The sequence below is a fragment of the Pinus tabuliformis genome, chromosome 1_1, assembly GCF_031772625.1.
Source record: "Pinus tabuliformis cultivar Carrire ecotype Pingquan chromosome 1_1, CPIR1, whole genome shotgun sequence".
NCBI lineage: Eukaryota > Viridiplantae > Streptophyta > Pinopsida > Pinales > Pinaceae > Pinus > Pinus tabuliformis.
Genome location: NC_142297.1, coordinates 51,237,894 through 51,263,672, shown reverse-complemented (window position 1 = coordinate 51,263,672; position 25,779 = coordinate 51,237,894). Strand labels below are relative to the sequence as shown.

General features: G+C 41.1%; 1 protein-coding gene across 3 annotated transcripts in view; it reads left to right on the top strand.

The window, feature by feature from the left end:
• The window catches only part of QC (glutaminyl cyclase), a 414,279-nt gene that overhangs the window by 167,510 nt on the left and 220,990 nt on the right, over nt 1-25,779 (top strand). For all 3 annotated transcript variants that reach the window (XM_089391524.1, XM_089391522.1, XM_089391523.1), the window contains exon 4: nt 16,043-16,107. In XM_089391524.1, the coding sequence (XP_089247650.1) occupies nt 16,043-16,107 (65 nt within the window). The remainder of the gene's footprint in view (nt 1-16,042; nt 16,108-25,779) is intronic.

Below are 25,779 nucleotides of genomic sequence, written 5' to 3'. Positions count from 1 at the left end.
GCGGTGTTGGGAGAAAGGACCAACAACAACACGGATGCAGAGGGAGCTGTCGTACTGATGCAATAGTAGTAGTGGCAGGGCCATGGGCAACAGTACGGGATGCAACATCGTAGAGGATATTGGGCAGGGAGGCCTAGCATCAACACAAGGACCCATGCTGGATGATCTGGGTGATACTCAGAGAGGAGTATTACTAGAGCATAGTCCTCGTTAAGAGGGAGTGTTGATTTGGGGTAGCATCGGATGTGCTCTAGCCATGAAAATTGGTGGAGAGGCATCAACACAGTCTTTGATAAAGTGACATCTGATATCAATATGTTTCGACTGATCACGAAATACTAGATTCTCAGAGAGTTTGATACAACTCTGATTATCATAGTAAATCCTAGTCGCTTCCATCCTTTTTCTAAACAAACTCACAAGCAATTTTCTAAGCCATATATCTTCACATATAGCTATGTTTGCTGCCATATATTCAACTTCTACTGAGGTCAGAGCTATCGATTTCTGTTTCCTGCTGCACAAAGAGATCATTCTTGATCCAACACTGAAACAGTACCTAGAGGTACTTTTCCGGTCTTCTGAACTACCTGCCTAATCTGCGTCTGTGAATCCATTCAATCTGACGTCATCTCCTCGGGAGTATTTCAACCCATATCCGACTGTTCCACGTATATACCTAAGAATGTGCCTAGGTGTTGAAATGCACCCTGTTCAGTTCCACCATGAACTGACTAAGGGTGTTGATAGCGAAGCAAATGTCTGGCCTAGCGTTGACCAGATACATGAGCGACCAATGAGCTGTATGTATAAGGTTGGGTCCACCTCCTTGTCTCGTGATGCATCTATTTTCTTCCAGTTGGTGATCATGGGTGTAGCCTTTGGTCTACAATCCTGCATTCTGAATCTCTTTAGAATCTTTGTCGCATATCTTCCTTGCCCAAGGAAGATCTCCCCATTCTTCTAAGTTCTGCCAAACTTCTAATCCTAGAAAATAATGCATCAACCCCATATCCTTCATGTCGAATTCTGCTTCGAGATTCTTCTTGTAGTCTTGTATGAGCCTAGATGAACCTGTTAGGAACAATTCATCCACATATATTAATAGAATAAGTGGTTGATTCTCTACCATTAAATAGTAGAGATTTGGATTAGCCTCACTCTTGACGAATCCTAATTGCTGCGAGTAACTATCAATCTGACCATATCATGCTCTGGGTGCCTGCTTGAGCCCATTAAGGGATTTCTTTAATTTGCATACATGAGTTCTCTTTTCAAGAATTTCGAAGCCTTAGGGATGTTCTATATACACATATTCTCTATCACCCCGTTCAAGAATGTTGTCTTGACATCCATCTGGTGAATCTCCCATCCCATTTGAGCTGCAAGAGATATAACGAATATGATAGAGGTATACCTAGCTTCTAGGGCAAAGGTCTCTTCATTGTCTATTCCTTCTTTCTATGCATACCTCTTTGCCACGAACCTAGCCTTTTACTTTTCTATATTGGCATTTGCAACATACTTGATATTGTAGATCCGCCTTGATCCTACAACTAATCTATCCTCTAGTCTAGGTACTACTTCCCAAACATCATTCGTCATGATAGAACTATACTCTTCTACCATGGCATCCACCCAAACTTGGCGTTGAACGACTTCTTGAAAGCTAGCGGGTTCTTCAACCTATGCTACCAAGGCCTCGTACCTGTCAAGCTATCTCTGCTGCCACTTCTCGGTTCTAGGAGCTCCAACAAACTCCTTTATGTCCCTCAGTGTCTGTCGTACTTCCCTACTGGTTCTACCACTAGTGGTGGGAGGCTCAATCAACTCCTCCTCCTGATCCCGTCGTTCCATCTACTGAGAACTATTTGGATTTCCTTCCTTTGAGGAAATACTAATACTGGTCACTGTACTCGATCCAGGTGTTTGTCCTCCATGTTGCCCTTGCTGCTGCTGGACTAATGGAACATCTACTGACTGACCTTTTGCTGACATCTCTCGAGATTTCCTAAAAGCTTTATTGTCCATGAACTTCGCATCCTGTCTCACTACAATCTTCTTGCTACTAGGAATGTAGATTCTGTATGCCTTTGAGGTCTCACTCTATCCTACGAGGTACCCCTTTTCTGCAGTCTGATTCGCTTTACTGCGCTTCTTGTCTGGAATGTGACAATATGACACGCTTCCAAATATCTTGAGATGATTGACTTCCGGCTTATTCCCGGTGAAGACTCCTTCGGGTATTTTCTTTCCCAATGCTCTGTGAGGAGTTCTATTCTGGATATACACCGTTGTGTTGCAAGCTTCTTCCCATAAGAACTTAGGCAGATCTTGATCATACAACATAGCCTTTGCCGCTCCAACAATAGTTCTATTCTTGTGCTTTGCAACTCCATTCTGCTCCAGATTATAGGGAGCTGTCCATTCTCTTTTGATGCCCTCCTTTGTGCAAAAATCTGTGAAGTCTTTGTCCGTATATTCTCCACCATTATCTGAACACAATACCTTTATCTTTTTCCTTGTCATGTTCTCAACGAGAGCCTTGAACTCTCTGAACTGATCGAAGACCTCATCCTTGGCCTTTAAGAAATAGATCCAGGTTTTTCTGGAGTGATCATCAATAAAGGTGACGAAGTATTCACCACCACTAAGAGCTCTTTTGGACATTGGACCACAAATATCTGAGTGTATTAATCCCAATACGCCTTCTGCTCTGTTTTTACTCCTGGGAAAAGTTGCTTTAGCGTACTTCCCTAGTACGCATCCTCTGCATATATCATCATGCTCAGTACAAAGGACTAAAACTCTTGTCACAGTCTCTCTAAGAATCTTCTAAGATCAATGGTGTAAGTGTCCCATTCGCCTATGCCATAGCTCATTAAGTTCCTTTTCACCATCAAGATTGTTGCCTATCAGTGCCATTGTAGACTCAAGCTGCAATCTATACAGTCTATTGCTTCAAGCTCCAATTTGTCTCTTCTTCCAACTTGGATGTTTGACATATACTTTCCTTCCAATGAAGTATACATCGTATCCCTTGTCCTGTAACTGGGACACTGAAATCAGATTCATTCCTAACTCGGGCACATGCAGAACATTAGTGACTCAGATGCTGGTTCCTGCTTCCGTTTGAAATGCTATGGTGCCTCTCCCTATTGGAGTACACTTTGTTCTGTTTCCCATAGTAATCTGGAAGTCCATTTGTTCTTCTTGATAGCTCGAGAAACATTCTCGTACTCCAGTCATATGAGCTGAAGCCCCGCTATCAATGTACCAAATATCTACTGATGTTGAACTTGACAAACATGCGAATTCTTCTTCTAATCTAGAAGATAATCTGGATACATCTTGATTTTCCATCATTCTTAGTGCTATTTTCTTATCGATCTTTGACGCTTTTTCTGCCCCAGTAACTGCTGTAGACTGCATCTTTACCTGAATACTGCTCTGCGCTGCTCCCTCTGTCATTAGCAATTTCAACTTGTAAATCTTCCTCTTTGTTGACTCACTTAGAGAGGGATTTTTTTAATGAAAAATTTGCCCCTCCAAGACTGGACTGCACAATTCCTTTGGGGTTTCGATTTTTTGCCTATGTAGTAATTTTGAACTCCCTTCTTCTCTCCAATGCTTGGCTCTTTTGGTTTGCACTTATCTCAACTCTAATATGATGTGAAAAATTTAAAATAGGAATCCAATTACAGTGATTGATATTATTTCTTCTACTTATTAATTTAGAAATAAGTTATTCAAAGTGTCTCTATGACAAATATCAAAATAAATTCTACGACAGCCTTCACAGTTAAAATACTGTGGAAAGTAAATGCAAAGAAAAATACTAGCACAAGGATAATCCCAATGACGTAGTTATTTTTGGACAATTGTCCCTAGAAAAAACCCAATGCGGGAAAATTGGTGCAATAGATGAGGGTTTCTTTATTAATCTTCAACAAAAAATTTCATGTACAAGATGCAACTAGTAGAATAGAAAATATATATTTGTGAGAATGTTACAGACAACTTCTCACACTCCTTGGCGAGATTCTGATCTGGGAGAGGACTTGCCACCCCCTCTGTCAGTCACTGCGTTAGCTTCTGCGTAGGGACTGCACAATCCCAACGTCTCAGTTTCTGCGTTGTCCCTCTGCGTCAGAGCTTTTGCACTGTCTCTTCTCTACTCTACTTCTTCTGCTCCTGTGTTATGAATAAAATATATATAAGAAATAATGTGAATGATAATTATCATAAATAATGATTAGTTAATTAGTAATTATGTTGAAGAGTCATATCTAAATGAGACATGACTCTCCATAAAGAGACACATGCTTGGTATATGAGCAAGATTCTCGCTCTCATTGTATCATTCTTATTCACACATTTAATATATAATATTTGTATCTTCATCGATATCTTTATATTCCAAGTCTTTTGGAGTAATTAATCTGAAGAAGGAACTTTGTTCGCTTCATTTGGTATCGGAGCAGTCGATCCTCTGGCCGCTCCACCGCTGCACAGAGCCATGTTCTCCGATCCAGGGCTTTGACTTTGAAATTTGTCAACCTTGTTGCCGTCATGACTGAAGCATTCACTACACAAATTGGAGTTTCTCCATCGCCGCCAATAGGCCCTTGGCCATAAAAGAAAAGAAAAACATTAGATTCAAAAAAAATATATTATAAAAAAAAAAAACAAAATATCATTAAAAAGAAATCAAATACGGAAAAAAGAAAAAAACTATTGTATTAAAAAAAAATTATTATTAGAGAAAAAAAAAGAGATCAAGATAAAAAGAAATATTATAAAATATACTATAAAAAAATACATATTTCAAAAAAAAAAATTGGAAAAAAAAACGAAATACAAAGGAAAAAAATTTAAAAAAATCATAAAAGTAAAAAAAATATTAAAAAAAAAAAAAACCTTATCTGTCCGCCACTACCGGATCCCTCATCGTCCACCCTCGAGCCGCTAGACACAACGACACAGTCGCAGGTCTGTTTTTGGTAGCAACCACCATATCTAGTCGGGAGAGTGTCCACACCGTTGTTGCGTTTTTCCCATCATGGTACAAACCGCCACTGAAACCGTAATATCTCTTTGAACTAGATAAGCCACGATTGTTTCCATCTACAGGCCACATCATATACGTTGTAACTGGGCACAATATTTGCGGAAAATATCATTCATAGTTAGAGAATTGTTATCTAGAAAAAGACCACTTTTTTAATCTTGTATAGGCGACACCATTAAACACTTTCACGAGAGGCGCTAGTTAGAAATTCATCATGTATAACTGCATAATCTGTCGCGGTTTTTTTCACTGTACAAAAATTTTACTCTGCATTTGGACTATTTTCCACTGTACTCAACCACATTGTCGTGTAAGCAAAAGAGGCTAACATTTTATTGAGCATAGACAACCATACAAAAAGACTCGAGTGTTGAAACCATCGGGTGCTTCAGTGAAAAAGGGTTATAAAGTGTTTTTACATTAGCAAGCTGAAGGGTCGCATCTCTAACAGCATCACGGAAATTTATTTCTCAACATACTAATACTAATCAAACGAGCCTTAAGTCGAGGTGATCATAATATTTGTGGAAACAATTGTCCATAGTATATTGGTGGAAGGGTATTCGAAGATATATTTTAAAGGAACAATAAAAGAGTGGTGAAAGTCTTTATAAAAACAAAGAGATTCAAAAAGACATAATTTTTTTTAATCATTAGAGCATTATTTTTAATAAAGTATAGTCAAAAGATTAAAAAAAAAAGAAAAGAAAATAAGTTCTTAGAAGTAAAGTAATTGTTGAAGCTAGTAATTGAAAAGTTATAAAAGGAGTATTTAAAAAGTTTTAAAAAGGGGGTAAAATAAAAATAAAGGGTATTTAACATAAAATAAAAAAATTAAAATTAAAATTAACACTGAAGAAGGTTCCATACAAAGTTAAAAGAAGTGAAGAGAGAAAAAAAAATGGAGCCTAATAAGGAAATGAAGGCCAGAAGATTCCCAGAAACCCTACCCAGCTACGCTAAAGCGCTATTTAACATTAAGGGAACTCTCGCAGGAAAAGATGTTATTATTTCTCTCTCTCGCAGAAGATAAAAATTATATAACACCTAAAATCGCAAACCAATTAGTGATCTCGGAGTCAAATATAACTGAAAATTTAGACTTTTTTGGCAATAAAAAATATGTCATAGCCAATTTACAGTTAAACATTTAAGATTATACATTCGTATTGCAATTCTCAGTTCAAACCCTATGGAACAAGCAAGGTGACATTATTTTGGGATCACCCTGGATGGAAACGGTAGGATCTGTCATCTTAAATACGAAGAATTTTTTTTTAACATTTTCTTACAGGAAGAAGAAAATAACACTCCAAGATGTTACACTGAAGCCAAATTCGGTAACGCCAGATGATATATCAGATATTTCAAAAGTAATTTCTCAAGAAGGTAAAAAAGTATTACAAAATATGCAAAATGAAATTGACAAAATAACTATTGATAGAAATGAAGAAGTCTTGCGACTTACGGATCATAGCGAAAAATTACTAACACAAATTAAAAAGCTTAAGAAGGACAAGAAGTCGTTAAAAGACAAGTTAGAACATTGTATTCATGAGGATGTATCGAAGTCTCCAGTCGTAATAGCCCAAGTTGAAAATAAGGGAGCATATACCAATCTAGTGAATGTCACAACTCAGGAAGAAGATGAGCAAGTTGAAGAAAATACAAACTTAGATGTTGCAATCTAGACAATGAACATCCCAAGTGAATGTTTTGTAACCAACTCAACAACATACTCGCGAGAAGAAAATCGAAAAATTGCCACACGCCCAATAAGGGAAAGTCAAACCAAAAAAGTTCCATATCGACATCCGAATCACGAGAGTAGACAACCCAATCAAGTTACGTATCTATACCATCCAGAACAGAAACAACATATTGATGTTCTGAAGGATAATGATTTCACCACAATCCAGTATGAAGATAACAAATTATCTTGGCTAGCAAGTAACTGCAAGGTTCCTTAGAAGATTGATCTAGGATGGTCCGATCCCTTCTTTGTGCGGCAATTTTATATATCACTCCAAGGATCATATCAACTTGTATCGATGAAGATGACTGTCTCGAGATGAGAAGACATTCGAACCCGAAAAAGAGATCAAGCCTTTTTCATCAACAAGCTTTGAGGACAAACCTTATTGAGGAGGAAGACAATGTTATGAATAAAATATATATAAGAAATAATGTAAATTCTAATTATCATAAATAATGATTAGTTAATTAATAATTAGGTTGAAGAGTCATGTCTAAATTACACATGACTCTCCGTGAAGAGACACCTGCTTGGTATATAAGCAAGCCTCTCGCTCTCATTGTATCATTCTTATTCAAATTTAATATATAATATTTGTATCCTCATGGATATCTTAATATTCCAAGTCTTCTGGAGTAATTAATCTGAAGAAGGAACTTTGTTCACTTCATCCTTGTTAAAATTGGCAACTAGGGCCAAACTCCATGTGGGTCATCTTATTAATGGAAGCTAAATTTTTCTTGGATCCCTCTCATCGAGAGGTGTAGGATTGATCTAAAGATCATTCGATTCCGATAAGTATTCATGGAGATATGAATTTATTTGTATTATGGGACAATTCGTCAAGGTCGGCCAGCAACCAAATAAACCCCACTTGTGCTCAATGTTTTAGTATAAATAGAGGTGGCCTTCAAGTCATTTCAACACATTTGGGATCTCTTCCTCTCTACTTGTCTTTGGGTTTTAGTAGGAGGAGAGATCCTAAGGGATAACGCTGCCCTAATCTAGAGGGCAGAAGCCGGAATTGCCGAAATTGCTGGAACTGCTGGGAACAGCAGGAACTATCGGAATTGCCGGGAATAGCCGGAATTGCTGGAACTACCGGGAATAGCCGAAATTGCTGGAACTGCCGGGAACTGTCGGAATTGCTGGGAAAAGTCGGAACTGCCAGGAATAGCCGAAACTGTCGGGAACTGCCGGAATAGTCGGGAAAGCTGACGCAGAGGGAAGAAGCCGAAACTGCCAGGAATAGTCGGAATTGTCGGAACTACCGAAACTATTGGGAACAACCAGAATTGCCGGAACTGCTGGAACAGGTGAGAACGCTGACGCAAAGGGTAGAAGTCGGAACTGCTGGGAATTGCCAGGAATAGTCGGAATTGCCGGAATTGCTGGAACTGCCCGGAACTGCCGGGAACAGCCAAAAGTGCCAGAACTGCCGGAACTGCTAGAGCATCTATCTCCGAAGGAGAGCAACATGCAAGGGACAACTAACTAACATTGGGACAATTGTATGGTACTTAACAGTAAATACACCAAGCATGCAATGTTATAGCTAGCATGCAAGGGACAGCTAGCATGCAACAACAAGCATGCTAAGGACAACAAGCATGATAGGGACAACAAGCAAGCAAGGGACAACAAAAAAGCAAGATGCAGCCAACACATAGGTCAGTATGGCAACATGGTGCAACAATGGCACATAATGCAATACAGTGATGGGTACATTAATGATTAATGAAGCGTGATGAGATGCAACATAGTGATGATGGGTGCAACATAGTGATGATGGGTGCAACATAGTGCAGTGAGGTGAGGTGCAGCATGATGACGAAATGCATCACAATGATAGGTGAAGGAGTCACCTTGGAGAATCAGTCGAAGCAGCATGTCATCAACTGATTTCATGTATCATCTTCTTAGAGATGATCTATGCTCTTATCTAGATAAGTCAAAGTGTTGACTTCTATTGTAAACGTACTATCTCTCTCTCTCTCTGCTGAACTATTGAAGAACATATAAGAATTGATCAAGGGTTTCCCCACATTGGGGTTTGTCCCTGGCAAGCGCCGCATCTTGTGTCCTCTTTTCTTGGCTTGTCTTGTGCAATTTATGTTTATGTTTTATCTGCAGTTTACTTTAATGCTGATGTGATTGCTAATCTGGAAAAGATATTGAGCTAACTGTGAAAATTGAAATAAATTGCTCTAAGCATAGAACATACCTAAAATTAACATGTTATCAAAGCTAAGGTGAAGGCAATGCCCAAGTAAGAGTGAAAGAGAAATCACCAAAGACAGTTGGGAAAGAAGAAAAAAGGATCAATGGATTCCTCATCCCTCTTCAAATTCACCAAGGGTAAAGTCGAAGCAGAGAATATTATCAGAATGGCGCAACTGATGGCCTACCTAAATATCACTTCAATGGGAAGTCCGGATCTAAGGGTGGAAGGAAAGGCAGATGCCTTAGTTGTAATAAGTTCGGCCATCATGCGAAGGAGTGTCTGAGGTAGGGACACTTCACTTGATGATGATAACAATCATTCCAGGGACATCTTCAATGATCAGAGGAATGACAGGTAATGCAGGTTATCAAGGAAACGACCGACTCTTCAGAGAAAGCAAGGAACCCCAGGTATGAAGAATCAAATGTTGTTTCTGATAAGATAAAGAAGTGTTATCTTGTATTGTTCATCTCCTTCAGATTCTTTGGGAATCTGGCTTATTGATCGTAGTGCTTCAAGGCACCTCATCGGATAGAAGGGTGCTCTCTTGAATTTGGTAGAGACAGAAACAACCGTGGGATTATCCTTGGATTCTGTAACAACCCTGCTAAAATAATCCATCTTATAAAGTTTTAAACTTTATAATAAAACCAATTGTGTGGAAATTTAAACTATAAGTATGTTAAGATTATATATATAATTTAAATTTAAAACGTATATAAGTTTAAATTTTATAAAATATACAATTTAACCTTATAATATATATATTAATATTACAAAACATGTAACTGAATTATATAAAGTATATATATATATATATATATATATAACTTTGTATAAAGTAAAATGTTATAAAGTATAAAATGAAACTTTATATGTAATGTTATAATATATAAATGAAACTTTATATATGATGTCATAAAGTATATATATAGGAATGTTATAAAGTATATACATTAAAACTTACAGATTATACGAAAGGTTTATATGTTATAAAGTCAATAAATTGATTCATGATATTACTATACAATAACCTACCTATGAGTCACCCCAGCCATTAATAAAAGCGCGTCCGAACCAGCTAAATATTGATTGCTAAACGAAGAAGTCAGTGGAAAATATCCCAGAACCTTGAATGCAAGGAAGGCGGTGGCTGCAAGTGGGAGGGCGGCCACCGCCAGACCAGGGATTAAATAGCAGGGCCTGAACCTGAAGTGGGGGGATAAAAAAAAACCAGAGAATTATGAATTCATCAGCAGGAAACCAGGAGAAGTAACTTTGCAGTGGAAGAGTCTTGAGTGATCTGAGTTCTGGGCACGGAGGGACAGAGAGCCTCTGTGGAGAGCTTCTCTGGATTGAGCAACCAGGTTGCTCTGTCTGGTAGGGTGGTATTGGCCATCTCGAAATTGAATCAAATCAGTCAGCAGTTCAGGATTACCAGTTCAGCAGCGGAATCGGAAGTCAGCCAGCAGCTCAGGTAGGTGCAGATTACAATTTTATGCATTACTGTTTTCAAATTTCATATGAGTGTTTATCTGGTTACTGTAAATTCGAAATTAGGGCACTACAGATTCGATGCCACCTATCCCGTAAAGGGTGTAGGGAATGTTACCCCTCAATTGAATGAGAGTAACTCTATTCATTTACAAGAATCTCTTTTATGTACCTAATCGCAAGAAGAACCTGGTGTCCATCTCGGAAATGGAAGCCAAAGGTTTCAGGGTGGCATTCATCGATGGAAAGGTACGCATTAAAAAATAGAATTTTCAAAGATGCTTTTTCTCATGGATTCAGGGTTGGCAATTTGTATCAAGTTGCAGGATGGTCCATTGAGAATCATGTCAATTGAAATATCACATCTATAACACTGGAGGTCTACCTATGGGGCTTTACCCGATGTGAGTCGGATGGTGATAGGGATGCTTGAATTCAAGAAGAGCATGAAGGTACATGTCTGAGATGCACCGAAGGAAAATCTTATAAGGGGACCATTCCCCTCATGCAACAGGTCCACAGGTTTGGAACAACTCGAGTTTGAGATTCATGATCGGGAATCTCAGGTATATAGGTGGAAGAAAGCCCTCTATGGCTTGAAGCAAAACACCCTGGACGTAGTATGAGAGGATTGATAGTTGTTTGATGAAGCTGAGATTCACTAGGAGTGAAACCGATCCAAACCATTACCTGAAAGTTGTGGATGATAGACCTCTCATACCGGCACCTTATGAGGACGACCTATTTCTGACAGGTGCAGACTCTCTCATTTGCAGAAGTAAGAGTGAGTTGGATTCCAGATGTGGAATGATAAACTGCAAGCCTGTGACTACCTCGAAGATCTTAACTTTCAGAAGTTATATGGTAGTGATGTAGGACCAGATTTGGGAAATGCCTCTGAGTTTCATAAACTCATTCGCGTTGATGTTCTTGGCGAACTTCCGTCCGGACATATGTTTTGCAGTTAGCATCGTGAGCCTCACTGGATTGGTGCCAAGAATCTTCTGAGATATCTTCAGGGCACAATCTCTCATGGATTGAGATACACTGCCGGAAATATGAAACTGCATGATTATTTGAATGCTGACTGGGCAGGCAGTGTGGAGGATCACTAGAGCACTTCTCAGTGCTGGTTCTCTTTGGATTCTGCTTCGATATCATGGATGAGCAGGAAGCAAAAGTCGGTTGCTATAAGCACCGTCGAGACCGAATACATAGCTACGAGTATGATCTCGTGTGAAGCTGCATGGTTGCAGAAGCTCTTAAGTGAGTTGTTTGTACACATGATGAATACCACTGTGATTCTCTGTGACAACCAGAGGGGGGATTCGATTATTGAGGAATCCCCTATTTGATGATTGCTCCAGTAGATAGACATTAGATATTCCCTTATCTGGGATATGGTAAGTCGATGAGCGAGGAGACTCCATCGCATTGAGACTGATGTACAGGTCGCAGACATTTTGTTAAAGCCCGGGGAAAGGTTAAATCTGTGACTTTCCCAAACGACTTGGAGTTGTTGAGAGACCTTCTTATAATGGTCCTGCATGTTGCATGCATTGAGCTCTGGGAGCTCTGGGGGGCTTGGGGTACTTATTGAAGCAACATACGACCATAGGGTGACTCACCCTCCCCTGGTGGTGCGCTATGTACAAGATGATAGGTTCAACCTTCCCCTGTGATACCCCGTGGCGACTGTGGAACATGATGATTAGTTCTCCTGTGAGCCGGGATGATTAGTTCTCCCGTGGCAACTGTGGAACATGATGATTAGTTCTCCTGTGGGTTGGGATGATTAGTTCTCTTGTGGAAACTGTGGAACAGGCTGATTAGTTCTCTTGTGGGCTGGGATGATTAGTTCTCTCGTGGCAACTGTGAAATAGGATGATTAGTTCTCCTATGGGCCGGGATGATTAACTGTGGGGCAGGATGATTAGTTGTTCTGTCGAGGCATCCTACCCATGCAGTCAGGGACTCATGGGAAGTACCTCTCATCTGATCAAATGAGCAGGGAAATGGGGTTAGGGACCATAGTAGTACTATAGATGGACGCATCGATGTATCTACCGTACTCTCTATGCTAGGATGACCTCCATTGATCTGGGATCAATGAAACTAATTTGGGATTAGTATGAGTGGTTTGAGACACTCTCTTGTGATATTGATCTAGGATCAATAAAACTGACTTTTGGCCAGTAAGAGTGATGTGACACACTCTCTTAAGATGAAACTGACTTTGGGTCAGCAGAGAATGGTATGAGACATTCTCGATTAATTCTTCTTCTTCATGGTTCAGCAGAGCAGAGTAGTGCAGGGCACTGATGGCAGAGATAGTACAGTCAGACATATTGATTAGTGGATGGAGTTCTCCCTAGTTGAGAGGGAGTGTTAAAATTGGCAACTAGGGCCAACTCCATGTGGGTCATCTTATTAATGGAAGCTGATATTTTTCTTGGATCCCTCTCATCGAGAGGTGTAGGATTGATTTAAAGATCATCCGATACCGATAAGTATTCATGGAGATATGAATTTATTTGTGTTATGGGACAATTCGTCAAGGTCGGCCAGCAACCAAATAAACCCCACTTGTGCTCAACGTTTTAGTATAAGTAGAGGTGGCCTTCAAGTCATTTCAACACACTTGTGATCTCTTCCTCTCTACTTGTCTTTGGGTTTTAGTAGGATGAGAGATCCTAAGGGATAACGTTGCCCTAATCCAGAGGGAAAAAGTTGGAACTGCCGGAATTTCTGGCACTGCCAAAATTGCCGAGAACTGTTGGAACTGCTGGGACAGCTGGAACTGTTGGAACTGCCAGGAATAACCGAAATTTCCGGAATTGTCGGGAATAGCCGGAGCTGTCGAGAACTGTCGGAATAGCTGGGAAAGCTGACGCAGAGGGTAGAAGCAGGAACTGCTGGGAAAAGCTGGAACTGCCGGGAATATCCGAAATAACCGGAACTGCCAAAACTGCCGGAAACAGACGGAATTGCCGGAACTGCCGAGAAAAGCCGGAATCGCCGGAATTGCCGGTCACAGCGGTAACTGCGGCGAACTGCCGGGAACTACCGGAACAACCAGAGCATCTGTCTCCGAAGGAGAGCAGCATGCAAGGGACAACTAACTAACATTGTGACTGTTGTATGGTACTTAGCAGCAAATACACCAAGCATGCAATGTTACAGCGAGCATGTAAGGGACAACTAGCATGCAACAACAAGCATGCTAAAGACAACAAGCATGCTAGGGACAACAAGCAAGGGACAACAAAAAAGCAAGATGCAGCCAACACATAGGTCAATATGGCAACATGGTGCAGCAATGGCACATAATGCAATACAGTGATGGGTACAGTCATGATTAATGAAGCGTGATGAGATGCAGCATAGTGATGATGGGTGCAGCATGGTGTAGCGCGGTGAGGTGCAACATGATGACGAAATGCAACACAACGATAGGTGAAGGAGTCACCTTGGAGAATCAGTTGAAGCAACATATCTTCAACTGATCTCATGTATCATCTTCTTAGAGATGATCTATGCTCTTACCTTAACGCTGACGTGATTGCTAATCTGGAAAAGATATTGAACTAACTGTGAAAATTGAAATAAATTGCTCTAAGCATAGAACATACCTAAAATTAACAATCCTGCCTTTCGACTGTTGCTGATACCCTCTCTCCTCCTCACCTGCAACTCTCCCTTTGAATCGATTTCCTCTTGCCGAACTTCGACCAGTGAGGAAATCGATTTTACTCGGGTAACTGAGTATTTCCTGGTGTGTATTCCAAATGCCCATCGAAGTCCTTATAATCCTCTAGTTGAGTATTCAACGGCCCAGATTAGATTCTAATCAATGGCTCAGATCATATTGACTTGATCCTCATCTTCTTCTAGAAATTTCACCCACGGTTGGAATTTCTCAAAAACGATTTCTGGGTATTGTGGAATACATATGTCTAAGCCTCCCTGCAAAATTTGAGACTTAGAGCACATTCGATGCTACCAGAAATCAACGTAAGTCACATGGTTCAAGTTTGATATAGGGTTCGACAATGATTATGTTTATCTCAAATTCAAAATGTTCAATGAGGTTGGGATGAGGTTTACCATTAGGTTCATCTATCTATCTATCTATCCATATGTATATTTACTTTAAAGTGAAATTTAACATAAGATACTAAGAAATCAACATCAGTAAACATAATAAATGTTACAATCATGGAAACTCCAAGGATAGAGTCTAGACTATGCACTTGAGCTGTGACATGAGGTTATGAGCTTGAGCTACAGACTTGGCCAATGGCCATGAGGTTTGACAAACCTCAATGAACACCAAACTTTGTTTAAGGTTTGCCAACTTGTGAACCTCAAAATTGACTTTCGGCAAAACTTGTAACATGGCTTTTGGTATAAAAATATTGCCAGCAGTAGTTGATCTGTCAAATAACAGATTAATGATCAATTTAAGCTGATACATAAGATAATAATGTTCATACAAGATATAAATCAGATAATTTTATTAATGTCCACAGGTGACCAAAAAGAGGTAGTCAATTGTACTTGGAATTACAGCAAGTCATACAGAAATTGTGGGATTGCCAAGGCTGCTCCTGAAGGCTACATGATAAAAGATAAATTACAAGATAAAGAGAGAAAGGAGGCTTTTGAATTAATCTAATTAACAATATCTCTGATTTCAACAGTTAGTGTCTGTTGATTCATAATTCCATATGGTTTTGAAAGATTGAAAATCTGCTTTGTGATTGCTGTGTATTTATAAGTTTTGATTAAGGGCTTTGAAGTGTGACCTTTATAGTAATGGCCACAGTTCATATCACGTCTTTGCATGCTAACTTCTCTCTGGCTCAGCATATATACCTGGTCAGATATGCACATGCCCTTTGACACCCTGCTCTCTCAAACAGTTTAGTCCAGGGAGATTTGGAAATGCACCTCACTTCACTAAGATATAAAACTTCACTAAGATATAAATGTCTAGAACATTGGGCACAATAAATGATTGCTGATATAAACATCATTTACCATTTATTTGATAATATAATATTTGCTTGTTTTCTTTTGTTTTTGATTCAGCTTGTCAGAAAATGTCTTGTTCTGATTTCAAATTGAACACATCTTTAGACTTTAGACTTTTGTGATCCATATTGTGAATAATAATGTCTTTCGGATTAATCACATCATTAGGATTTGGTTGATGTTTCGAACCAACTAATGTGGTTCGTCCTCAGGACAGGATGAACCACATTAGTTGGTTCGAAACGTCGATCAAATCCTAATGATGTGATTAATCCGAAAGACATTATTATTCGCATCTTTAGACTATTATGGACTACATGCTCTTTATCATTTTGTTTGTAGACAGAACATAAACATTGACGAGTAATGGTCAGCAAGAAGAAAGTATAAAGAAAGCATTAATGCTATGCAACAACTATCCTCAATTATAGACTAATAAGCATTCGAACATGGTTACCAGATTCTGAAGGCACATCAAATGAACCATACTGATTTTGGGGAAGGGTTGACTCTTTTGAATGAAAGGTTAGTTGATAAATTTTAAGCTTCAAAAAGTTCAGTTGTCAGAAATGTATTAAATGCTAGCTATGTGTAAATTTATGTGCTTGCAAACGATGAAGAAATATTCACATTCAATATGACTTTTCCAGAAACTTAATAGATAGTAGAGAGATACACAAGTAGATTATGGATTATTAATAATTGGAGCTTATCTTTTGTACTGAACTTTCTCTTGCTCGCCTCCTTTGATTTTCATTATTGAAGGAGGCTTTTGAAGGTTCCTACTAGATGAACATCACAACGATGTCTAGCATCAGCTACTATCTTAAGATCAACGAAATATTAGCGACTTCACAATACTTGGAAACATGAAAAAGATAAAAGCATGACATTCTGTTTATTGAAGTTGTGAAGCATTATTGCATTATTTTTTTTGAAAAAAACATTACATATTTACAGAAATTATTTAGAGGAATCTGTATGAAAAATGGAAGGGTATATACATTGGGCATCATAATCTATTCATCAGAGCAACTAAAATCCAGGTACACTGCAGATCCAAAGATTAAGCATCTTTCGTTAAAAGCACTTCCTTGACCCAAAGCTGATGGCATACCTCGTCTTTGCACATACATCCATAAGTAGATGGGGAGCTCACCTTACAATCAAAAACAGCCTTGCATCTAAGTTTACACAGAATGAAGAATGATATCCAAATAAATGCAAGACAAACATTGAGCAGCAATCCACAAACACAGCAGAGCACCAGTAGATATTGCCCTGGAGCAATACTGAAAAGTGATCCTCAAGATACTTGCAACACCACTTGGCACACAAACACTCCCAAAAATTATGCTTCTTCATCTCTGGGTGACATCAACGTGGATAAAGTCCATAAGAGTCTACTCTTGAACAACTTGGCCTTGGATGAAAGCCTTTAATATATGACCAACCAAGAAAAAATTCTCAGCTTATAAGAAAGCCAAATTCATGAAACGTTGTGAATTCGATGTACCCATCTTCCCTTTGGGTCTACGAAGAGCCTGTTATCCACCAAAATGGGTAATCCCATAGGAGAATACTTTTCTCCTATAATTGAAAGCCAGCCAGCTAGCAACCCTTGACATTCACTTCTCCATAATGATATGCCATGTGCCTCTGCCATCAGCATTAAGCACATATCTCTCGCCATCTGACATTTCCTCTTGAATGAAGGTGGGCTGCAATTCAAAAAGGCACTTTGATCATTTTTCACTTGGGTGCTTATTGTTGCTGCCTAAATCCACAACTCGGGCTAACATGGAGAAAATATTTAACTCCACTTGGTGTTTCCTTGCAGGCTAAGACTCGAGTTGTGTGGAAATTTCTAAGTTTGACACATTAGAAATCCCTACTGCATTATCTGGTTTATTATCTCCTACTTGTTCATTCCATTAACAAGTTATTTATTAATATAAATATCGAAATAAACACAAATGCAACCTTCACACATATATAGATCAACAACTGAAATAACTGAGACAATCACACAAGGGACACCGTTATTTTTGGACAATCATCCTTGGAAATACCCAATGCGGGAAAACCGACTCAACAGATATGAAGGTTTTATTATTATGCAGTTTCTGAATACAACTAGGGTGCCAGAAATGGCTCACCCTTCAAAGATTTTCCTTGGCAGAAGTACCTCTCCTCGGAGATAGATATTCCGACTAGTCAGCAACCGGATGATTGATCCCACAACAACTTCGATAGTTCCTTAGCTGGACAACGAAAGATGCTCCAAGCTTCTCTCTCGAACTGCGTCACCCTCTTTTGCTATGCGTCTGCCTCTCAACTCTCAGTCTGCCCCACAAAAATTCCTTAGCGCTGCCTCTTCTGCCCAGTGTCAGCTCTACAACCCTCTGTGCAGCTTCTGTTGCCTTTGCGTTAGCCTCTTGGCCTAATGTGTCTTCTGCGCTGGCCTCCTCAGCCTCTGCGTCAACCTTCCTAGACTCGGCGCTGTCTCTCCGACACTTTCTCTGCCTCTCTGATATGTATTCTTGGCCTTCTGCCGAACTGCCCCTCGTTGCAACAGATCACTAACTCGATTTCTCAGCAAACCCTGCCTCAGAAAATCCAATTCTTGGTCAACTTGGTGTATCTCCAACTGACGCTCAAGCCTCCTCATATACTTTTCCCTTTGACGATTCAACGACCGAGATTAAGTCCCTAATCAACGACTAAGGTTAGATCTGGCTTGATCCTCATTATTTAGAACTTTCTCACCCATATTATATTTGTTAAGTTATGGTATGTTCTGTGCTTATAACAGTTTACTTATTTTTCTTATTATATTCCATAGATTAGCAATCACATGTACATAAAGTAAAGTGCAGATAGAACATTAAATGATCGACAGAAAACAAGCCAAGACAAAAGACACAAGATGTGGCAGCTAGCCAGGGACAAACCCCACAATGTGTGGGGAAACCCTTTGATCAAATCTTCTTTTATCTTCAATAATTCAGCAGAGAGAAATAGTACAATAAATTTGATTTATATTAGCAGTAGCAAACCCTAGATCAGCAGCATCAACATTAACAGCTTCATCATCAAACTAGGGCAGACGATATCTCACAAACTGACCGTCGGATTGGCTTGATTCCACCACCAAAAGTTGCAGCTTCTAGAGGAGGTTCAGATGAACCTACAACACAGTTCAAATGAGGATATCTTCTAGTCCACGCAGGTCAAACTTTACTTCTGCAGTTGCAGCGTCAGTTTCAGCAGCTTCCTTCAAACTAGGGCAGTCGATATCTTGCAAACCGTTCGTCGGATTGACTTGATTCCACCACCAAAAGTTGCGGCTTTCAAAGGAGGTTCAGATGCATCTATATCGCAATTCAGATGAGGAGATCTTCTAGTCCACGCAGGTCAAACATTATTTCTGCAGTTGTAGCTTCAGTTTCAGTAGCTTCCGGCTTCACATGTGTGAGGGAGAGACCCTTTTTTGCACAGTAGAGAAGAGACTCTTTTCTGCGCAGTAGAGAGAGAGAGAGATGTGATGAGATGAGTGAGTCCAAATGAGGAAAAGTCCTCCTATATTTATACACAATGTTGGTGTTTGAATAGATGCGATTGTTGGGCTTCTGAGCCTACATGAGTTGTAGGTCAGCTTGATAATAATTCCATAATCAAAATAGATTCATATCTCCATGAATACTTATCGGAATCGGATGATCTTTATATCAATCCTACACCTCTAGACAAGAGGAATCTAATAAAAATATTATCAGCCATGAATAAGATGACCCACATGAAGTTTTGCCCTAGTTGCCAATTTTAACAATATTAATACACATTAATATTTTAATTTTCCTAAGTTTAGACTTAGGAACCCCATTAAAAATATTAATTATTTTAGTATCTCTCCATCCGGGTGGAATTCCCCCAACGATTTCTGGGTCTTGGAGATCTCATGTGCCTTAGCCTCTCCACCAATTTTCATGGCTAGAGCACATCCGATGCTACCAAAAATCAACACTCTCTCTTAGCGAGGAATCTGCTCTAGTAATGCTTCACCATGGAAACATCACACTGATCCTCCGCAACGGTACCTGTGCCGATTCTTGGCCTGCTACCTCACATCCTCTACACTGCTTCTCCTTGTACTGCTTCCCATGACACTTCCACTTCCACTGCTACATCTGTATTGCAACTCCCTCTCAATATGCTGCCCATGCTGCCCTTAGCACCGCCACTGCTAACTACTGCACTGCAACTCAGTTACCGAGAATTAAGTAACTGACTTCTCCCAAATACTGACATTTCGGTCAGTTTGGAAGCCTCGTGATGCTAAAGCTGCCTCTGCTGCTATCCTGTGCTTCCTCTGCCTCCACTACGACGCTGCATACACCTATGTGCCTCTTGCATTGCTGCCACCTCCACTGCACTGCCTCAGATATTTGCACTCAAGCACTGCATTGCTACTCCACTACACTTTGCTCCACCTGACACCTGTCATCATGCTACTGTTTTTAAGGGCTCCCGTAGCCGGATGTGATCCAAGAGTTTGGGTACCTCAAGGATCCTGCCCCTAGTATGTAGTCCTCCTAACTACAACTCGATGTCTCCCCACCTCTTCTCTAGAGGTGCATGAGCACTCATGGCACAATCATCATCAGTCTCGACCTCTTTCTCCGCCTTAGCTGGAGCTGCCTTTGAATCAGAAGCCTCTCCCTTGTTTTTCTTCTTGGGACACTGGGATGCATAATGTCCTAGCTCCCTACAATGGAAACACTTAACCTTGGAGATGTCCTTCTTCTTCCTCTTTCCTTGCTGTCCCGTAGATGCTAGAGCCGCATCCTCCTCCTCCTCTTCCTTGACTCAAGCTCCCTTACCACTACTCCCCGCCTTGGTCATCCTCCTGATCTCTTCCTGTCGAAGAGCTGCTCACATTTCTTCCCAACCGGGAAGAGTAGCCCTGCCCAAAATACTTTGGACAAATGTCTCCCTGACCATAAACTCTGGATCCGGTGTAGACCCCATGGAAGTAAGATGGTCGTGAATCTCCTGCAACCTGAGAAGGAATGGATCTATTTGCTTGAGGGCACTTCCATGCAACAGAAAAAGTATAAGAGGAGGCTTGAGGGGCACTTGGAGTACACACTGAGGGAGACTAGTCAGTCCAATTTCTGGAGTGGGGTTTGGTGAGAAATTGAACCAGTGGTCTGGAGAGTAGTCAGGAGGCAGCAAGTACGGAACAGAGAGACGGGAGATCAACGCAGAGGAGGCATACGCAGAGCCAGAGGAAGCCACGCAGAGGCAACAGAGACTGCGCAAAGCCAAAAGGGTCTGCGTCATCCACGCAGAGGCTGTAGGAGTGACGCAAAAGCCCAGAGAGGCTACACAGAGCCTCAGTGGGTTGACGCAGAGGGTTTCAGGCTGTAGCAGAGGTCAGTAGGGCCTACGCTGGGTTTAGGAAAGTGTTGGAAGTTTGTCTATCTGTGGGTAAGCCAGTTTGGCACCCTATTGTACAAGAAAATTGCTAAATAATAAAATCCTCCCTTGCTGCATCGATTTTCCCACATTGGGTTTTTCCAGGGACATTAGTCCAAAATAATTGTGTCAATGTGTGCATATTTTTGTTTCTATATTATGATGTGATATCTGCAGTAGTATTTATTTTAATGTTTGTTGAAGTAATTTCATGAATAACTTATGATGAAATAAGTAGGAAAAGTAAATTAGTTGCTGCAGTGATAGAATTTTCACACTTCTGACATCCTTGTCAGGCTAAAAACACTCTCGATGTTGAAGCTCCCTCTGCCGCTAACAAGTGCTCCCTCTACTGACCTCTGCACTGCTGCAACAACTCCTGCATCTCGCACCGTTGCACACCTCTCTGTGCCATCCTGCACTGGTGCAACACTCCTGTGCCTCTCGCACTGTTGCAGCTTGCTAGCCTAGCACTGTCCGGGGACTCCTGCACTATAGCACTCTTTGTCGCTTCATCCGCATCTGTTTCTACCGACATCCACCAATCTTGCTACTCCTCTTCGGGGCTCCCGTAGCAAGGTATAATCCAAGAGGTTGGGTACCTCAAGGATCTTGCCCCTCATCGCATGTAGTTCTACTGACTATAGCTTGATGTTTCCCCACTTCTTCTCAAGTGGCACATGAGCACTCATGGCACAATCGTCATCCTCATCGACTTCTTTCTCCGCACTCGCTGGCGTTGCCTTGGACTTGGAAGCCTCTCCCTTGCTCTTTTTCCTTCGGCACTGGTTTGCAAAATGACCCAGTTCCCCACAATGGAAGCACTTGACCTTGGAGAGGTCCTTCTTCTTCCTTTTCTCCTGCTTTCCCGCAGATGCTAGAGCCGCATCCTGTTCTTCCTTCTTCTTGATCCTGACCCCTTTGCCGCTACTCCCCACCTTGGTCAGCAGTCTGATCTCTTCTTGATGAAGAGCCACCCATAGTTCTTCCCAATTTAGAAGCTTCGTCTTGCCCAGTATGCTCTGGACAAATACCTCCCAATCCTTAGAAACTGTGTTCAGTGCGGTCCTCACCATCAATTCCTCATCCGGTGTGGCCCCTATGGAAGTTAGCTGGTCACGGATCTCCTTCAACTGACCGAGGAAGACATCTATCTGCTCTCCCTTCTGCATCTGGTATGCCCTTAGCTGATTCTCCAGGAGCATCTTCCTCTGCACGGAAGTATGCTGGTACAATGTCTTCAAAGTGTCCCACATCTCCTTTGCTGTTTCCTTCTTGGCAATATGTGGTACCACATGATCCTTGACCCCATCAAGGATGATGCACTTTGCCTTAGCCATTGCCTCCTCGTACCTATCATTCGCTACCGGGTCAACTGGGATAGCCATCGTTCTCAAGGCGAAGCCCTTGATGCGATGTCTGTCTAGAATGGACAAGATCCTGGCCTTCTAGACCACAAAGTTGGACGCTCCGTCCAGCCTGTCCTGATCTCTCAGCCCATTCACGGCCATCTCGCTGCTCTTCTGTCGACTCCTCCGAGTCTCTTTGCTTCCCTCCTGGAAGTCCTTTGTTTAACTCCTGCTGAGTCTCTCTACTTCCCGTCTGGAAGTTCTCTGTTCAACTCCTCCTGAGTCTCTCTACTACCCGTCTGGAAGTTGTCCTCTTGACTCCCTCTGAGTCCTGATTTCGCTCCTGGAAATCCTTCTGCCAATGTCAAGTTGCCCCACTCTGATCGTCTGTGTAACTGCAACATTGATCCAGATTCCTTGGCTAGAAATCTGCCTCGGTAGCAACTCCCTCCTTCGTCTTGCCCGATTAGGTACCCCATAGCCTCCTATGCCCCAGCAACTAAAGGATTGAGCCACTTGGCTTGGTGCAATCTCGGCACCGGCAAATCAACTCCCCCAGCCAACTGCGTCAACCCTCCTGGCCTCTGCGTGGCTCTGCGTGAGCCTGAGTCTGCTTCCCTTAGCCTCTGTGTTGCCTTTCTCTCGCCTAGAATGATGACGCAATCCCTCTGCGTCACTCCTTCCTCTGTTGCTTTCTACAAGGATCAGCTTTGTCACTCGGGACAGCTAAATCTGCTGCAAATGCTCTGCTAAGTTGATGCCTTCAGTTTTCCTATGATCTACAACCACGCTCTGATACCATGTTGAATTTTCTAAGTCTATCCATTAGAAAATTAATTTATATTCTGTTGGTTTATTTCTCCTACTTGACTAAATCCGAACAAGTTATCTAATACAGTTAAATATTGAAATAAACACAATACCGTCACAACATCTACAAATCATCAATTGAAAGAAAACAAGCACACAAGTGACACCGTTATTTTTGGACCAATGTCCCCGAAAAAACCTAATGTGGGAAAATCGATGCAACTATTCAGAGGGTAATATTATTAAGCAGTCTATTTGAGTACAACTGGGTGCCTAATCCGGCTCACCTGACAGAGAAAAATAGACGGCAACAATACCTCTATAATCGGAAACAGATATTTAGAAAACCTGTCCCACGAAATCCTCTCCAACACAACTGAAGCTTAGCGTTGGCCCTTCTGGCCTCTGCGTCAGCCTCCTGCTGACCTGCGTTAGCCCCAGGACTCTCTGCGTCAGCCCTCTGAGGCACTGCGCAGCCTCTGGGAGCCTCTGTGTCACTCCCTTTGCCCTTTGCTTGGATGATGCCTTCTCTTTGGGCTCTGTGCTGCCTCTGTTGGGCTCTGCGTAGCCTGGACTGACCGCTAATCTCGCTCTCTCTGATTTTGTGCTGGTCTCCCAGTATTGTCCCTACCTCTCTGCCTCGTACTTACTGCCCCTCGCGGCTAATCACTGATTCAACTTTGCTTAGCAACTCCGCTCTAGCAAAATGAATGACTGATTACTCTAGTGTGTTCTCCAACTGACCCTCAAGCCTCTTCTTATACTTTTCTCTTTAGTCCATCAACGACCGAGATTAAATCTTTAATCAACGGCTAAGATTATATTTGGTTTGATCCATGACTTTTGGACCTCTCTAACCCAGTTTTATATTAATACCCATTAATATTTTATTTTTCCTAAGTTTAGACTTAGGAACTCCATTAAAAATATTAATTATTTTAATATCTCCCAAACCGGGTACAATCTGTCCAAACCATTTGTGGGTCTTTGAAATCTCATGTGCTTTAGCCTCTCCACCAATTTTCATGGCTAGAGCACATCCGATGCTACCCCAAAACAACACTCTACAATAGTCATTGAATTCATTTGACTCATATTCGGTTCCATTATCGGTCCTCAATATTTTGATCTTCTTCTTTGTTTTTGTCCTAACCAAAGCTTTGAAAGAGTGGAACTATTTGAACACTTCGTCCTTCTTTTTCAAGAAATAGATCCATGTTTTGTGAGAGAAGTCATCCACAAAAATTGCATAGTACAAATATCCTCCTAAAGATGTTACGGGCAACATACCAGATAGATCTGAATGGACCAATTGAAAAATATCGGAAGTTTGACTTTCACTTGAGGGGAATGGTCCCCTTGTATGTTTTCCAGCTGCACAACCCTGACAAACTCCTTTATGATCTAAGTTGAATTCGGGCATACTTGTGACCATCTTCCTTACATCAAGTAAGGCTTTGTAATGAAGGTGAGAAAATCTTCGGTGCCATAATTCGGATTGAAGAGAAGTATCACAAGTCATTGCTCCCAAAGGACTTCCTCCAACCTGATAGAGACCTTCAACCATAAATCCAAGTGTAAATGCATCTTTCGGGTTCCTTTGCCAAACATGAACCTTCCCGTCAATAAATGTCACCTTGAAACCTTTGCCTTCCATCACATAAATAGATACCAGGTACTTTTTCAGATCAGGGACATACAACACTTCTTGTAAATGAAGGGTTTGACCTTGATTTAAGTGAAGAGTGACAATCCCAATTCCTTTCACGGGATAGGCGGCATTATCCCCAAGTATGATCTCCATATTTGTCTTCTTTTCAACCAAGTTTGAGATGTCCTCCTTGTACCCAGTGAAGTGCCTTGAGGCACTGTTACTGCTCAAACTAGCAGGGGACCTAAAGAGGATCCCTAAACAGGCAAATGCTAGACCAAGGGCAACAAATGGAGACTTAGCCCATTGTTACGTCAGCTAAGGCTCCCTACTATTTACAGACTTTCACCGATGGGAGGAGACCCGGTAAGATGGAGTCACAAATGAAGGATAAATCAACAAATGGATATAGGGTGACCCAAGTAATCCCTTTCTAGAAGTGTTTGAAGAATGGAGCTTGCTTGCTTTCTAAGCAAGGTACAATGTCTTCTAAGAGAAGGATGGGAGGAGTTGAGGGTTAGGTTTATGGAATATGACTTGTAAAAGAGTTTCCCAATCCTTATTAAAGCTGGTATCCCGAATGGTTCTTGAAGAATTGTCTTTTCAAAGAAATGGGACCACACGGGACCAAGTGGACCTAGCCTAGGTTAGGAGGTAAGATTTTAGCAACTAATGATATTCTTAACCTAGACAAGGAACGGGAAAAGATCAAAGAAAGAATATTCACTTAAAGGTGTTGAATTGATCCTATGAGGCACTAGCCTTGGGGATACTAGGGCAAAGTTTGATCTCGGAGCTAGGGCTTGGCTTTTCTCACAACTCCACCATCGGAATGGCTTCAAAATTGGAGGAGGCCTTGAGGAGACACCAACGCAGGAGAGGCTAGGAGATCGAATTTTTTGGAGG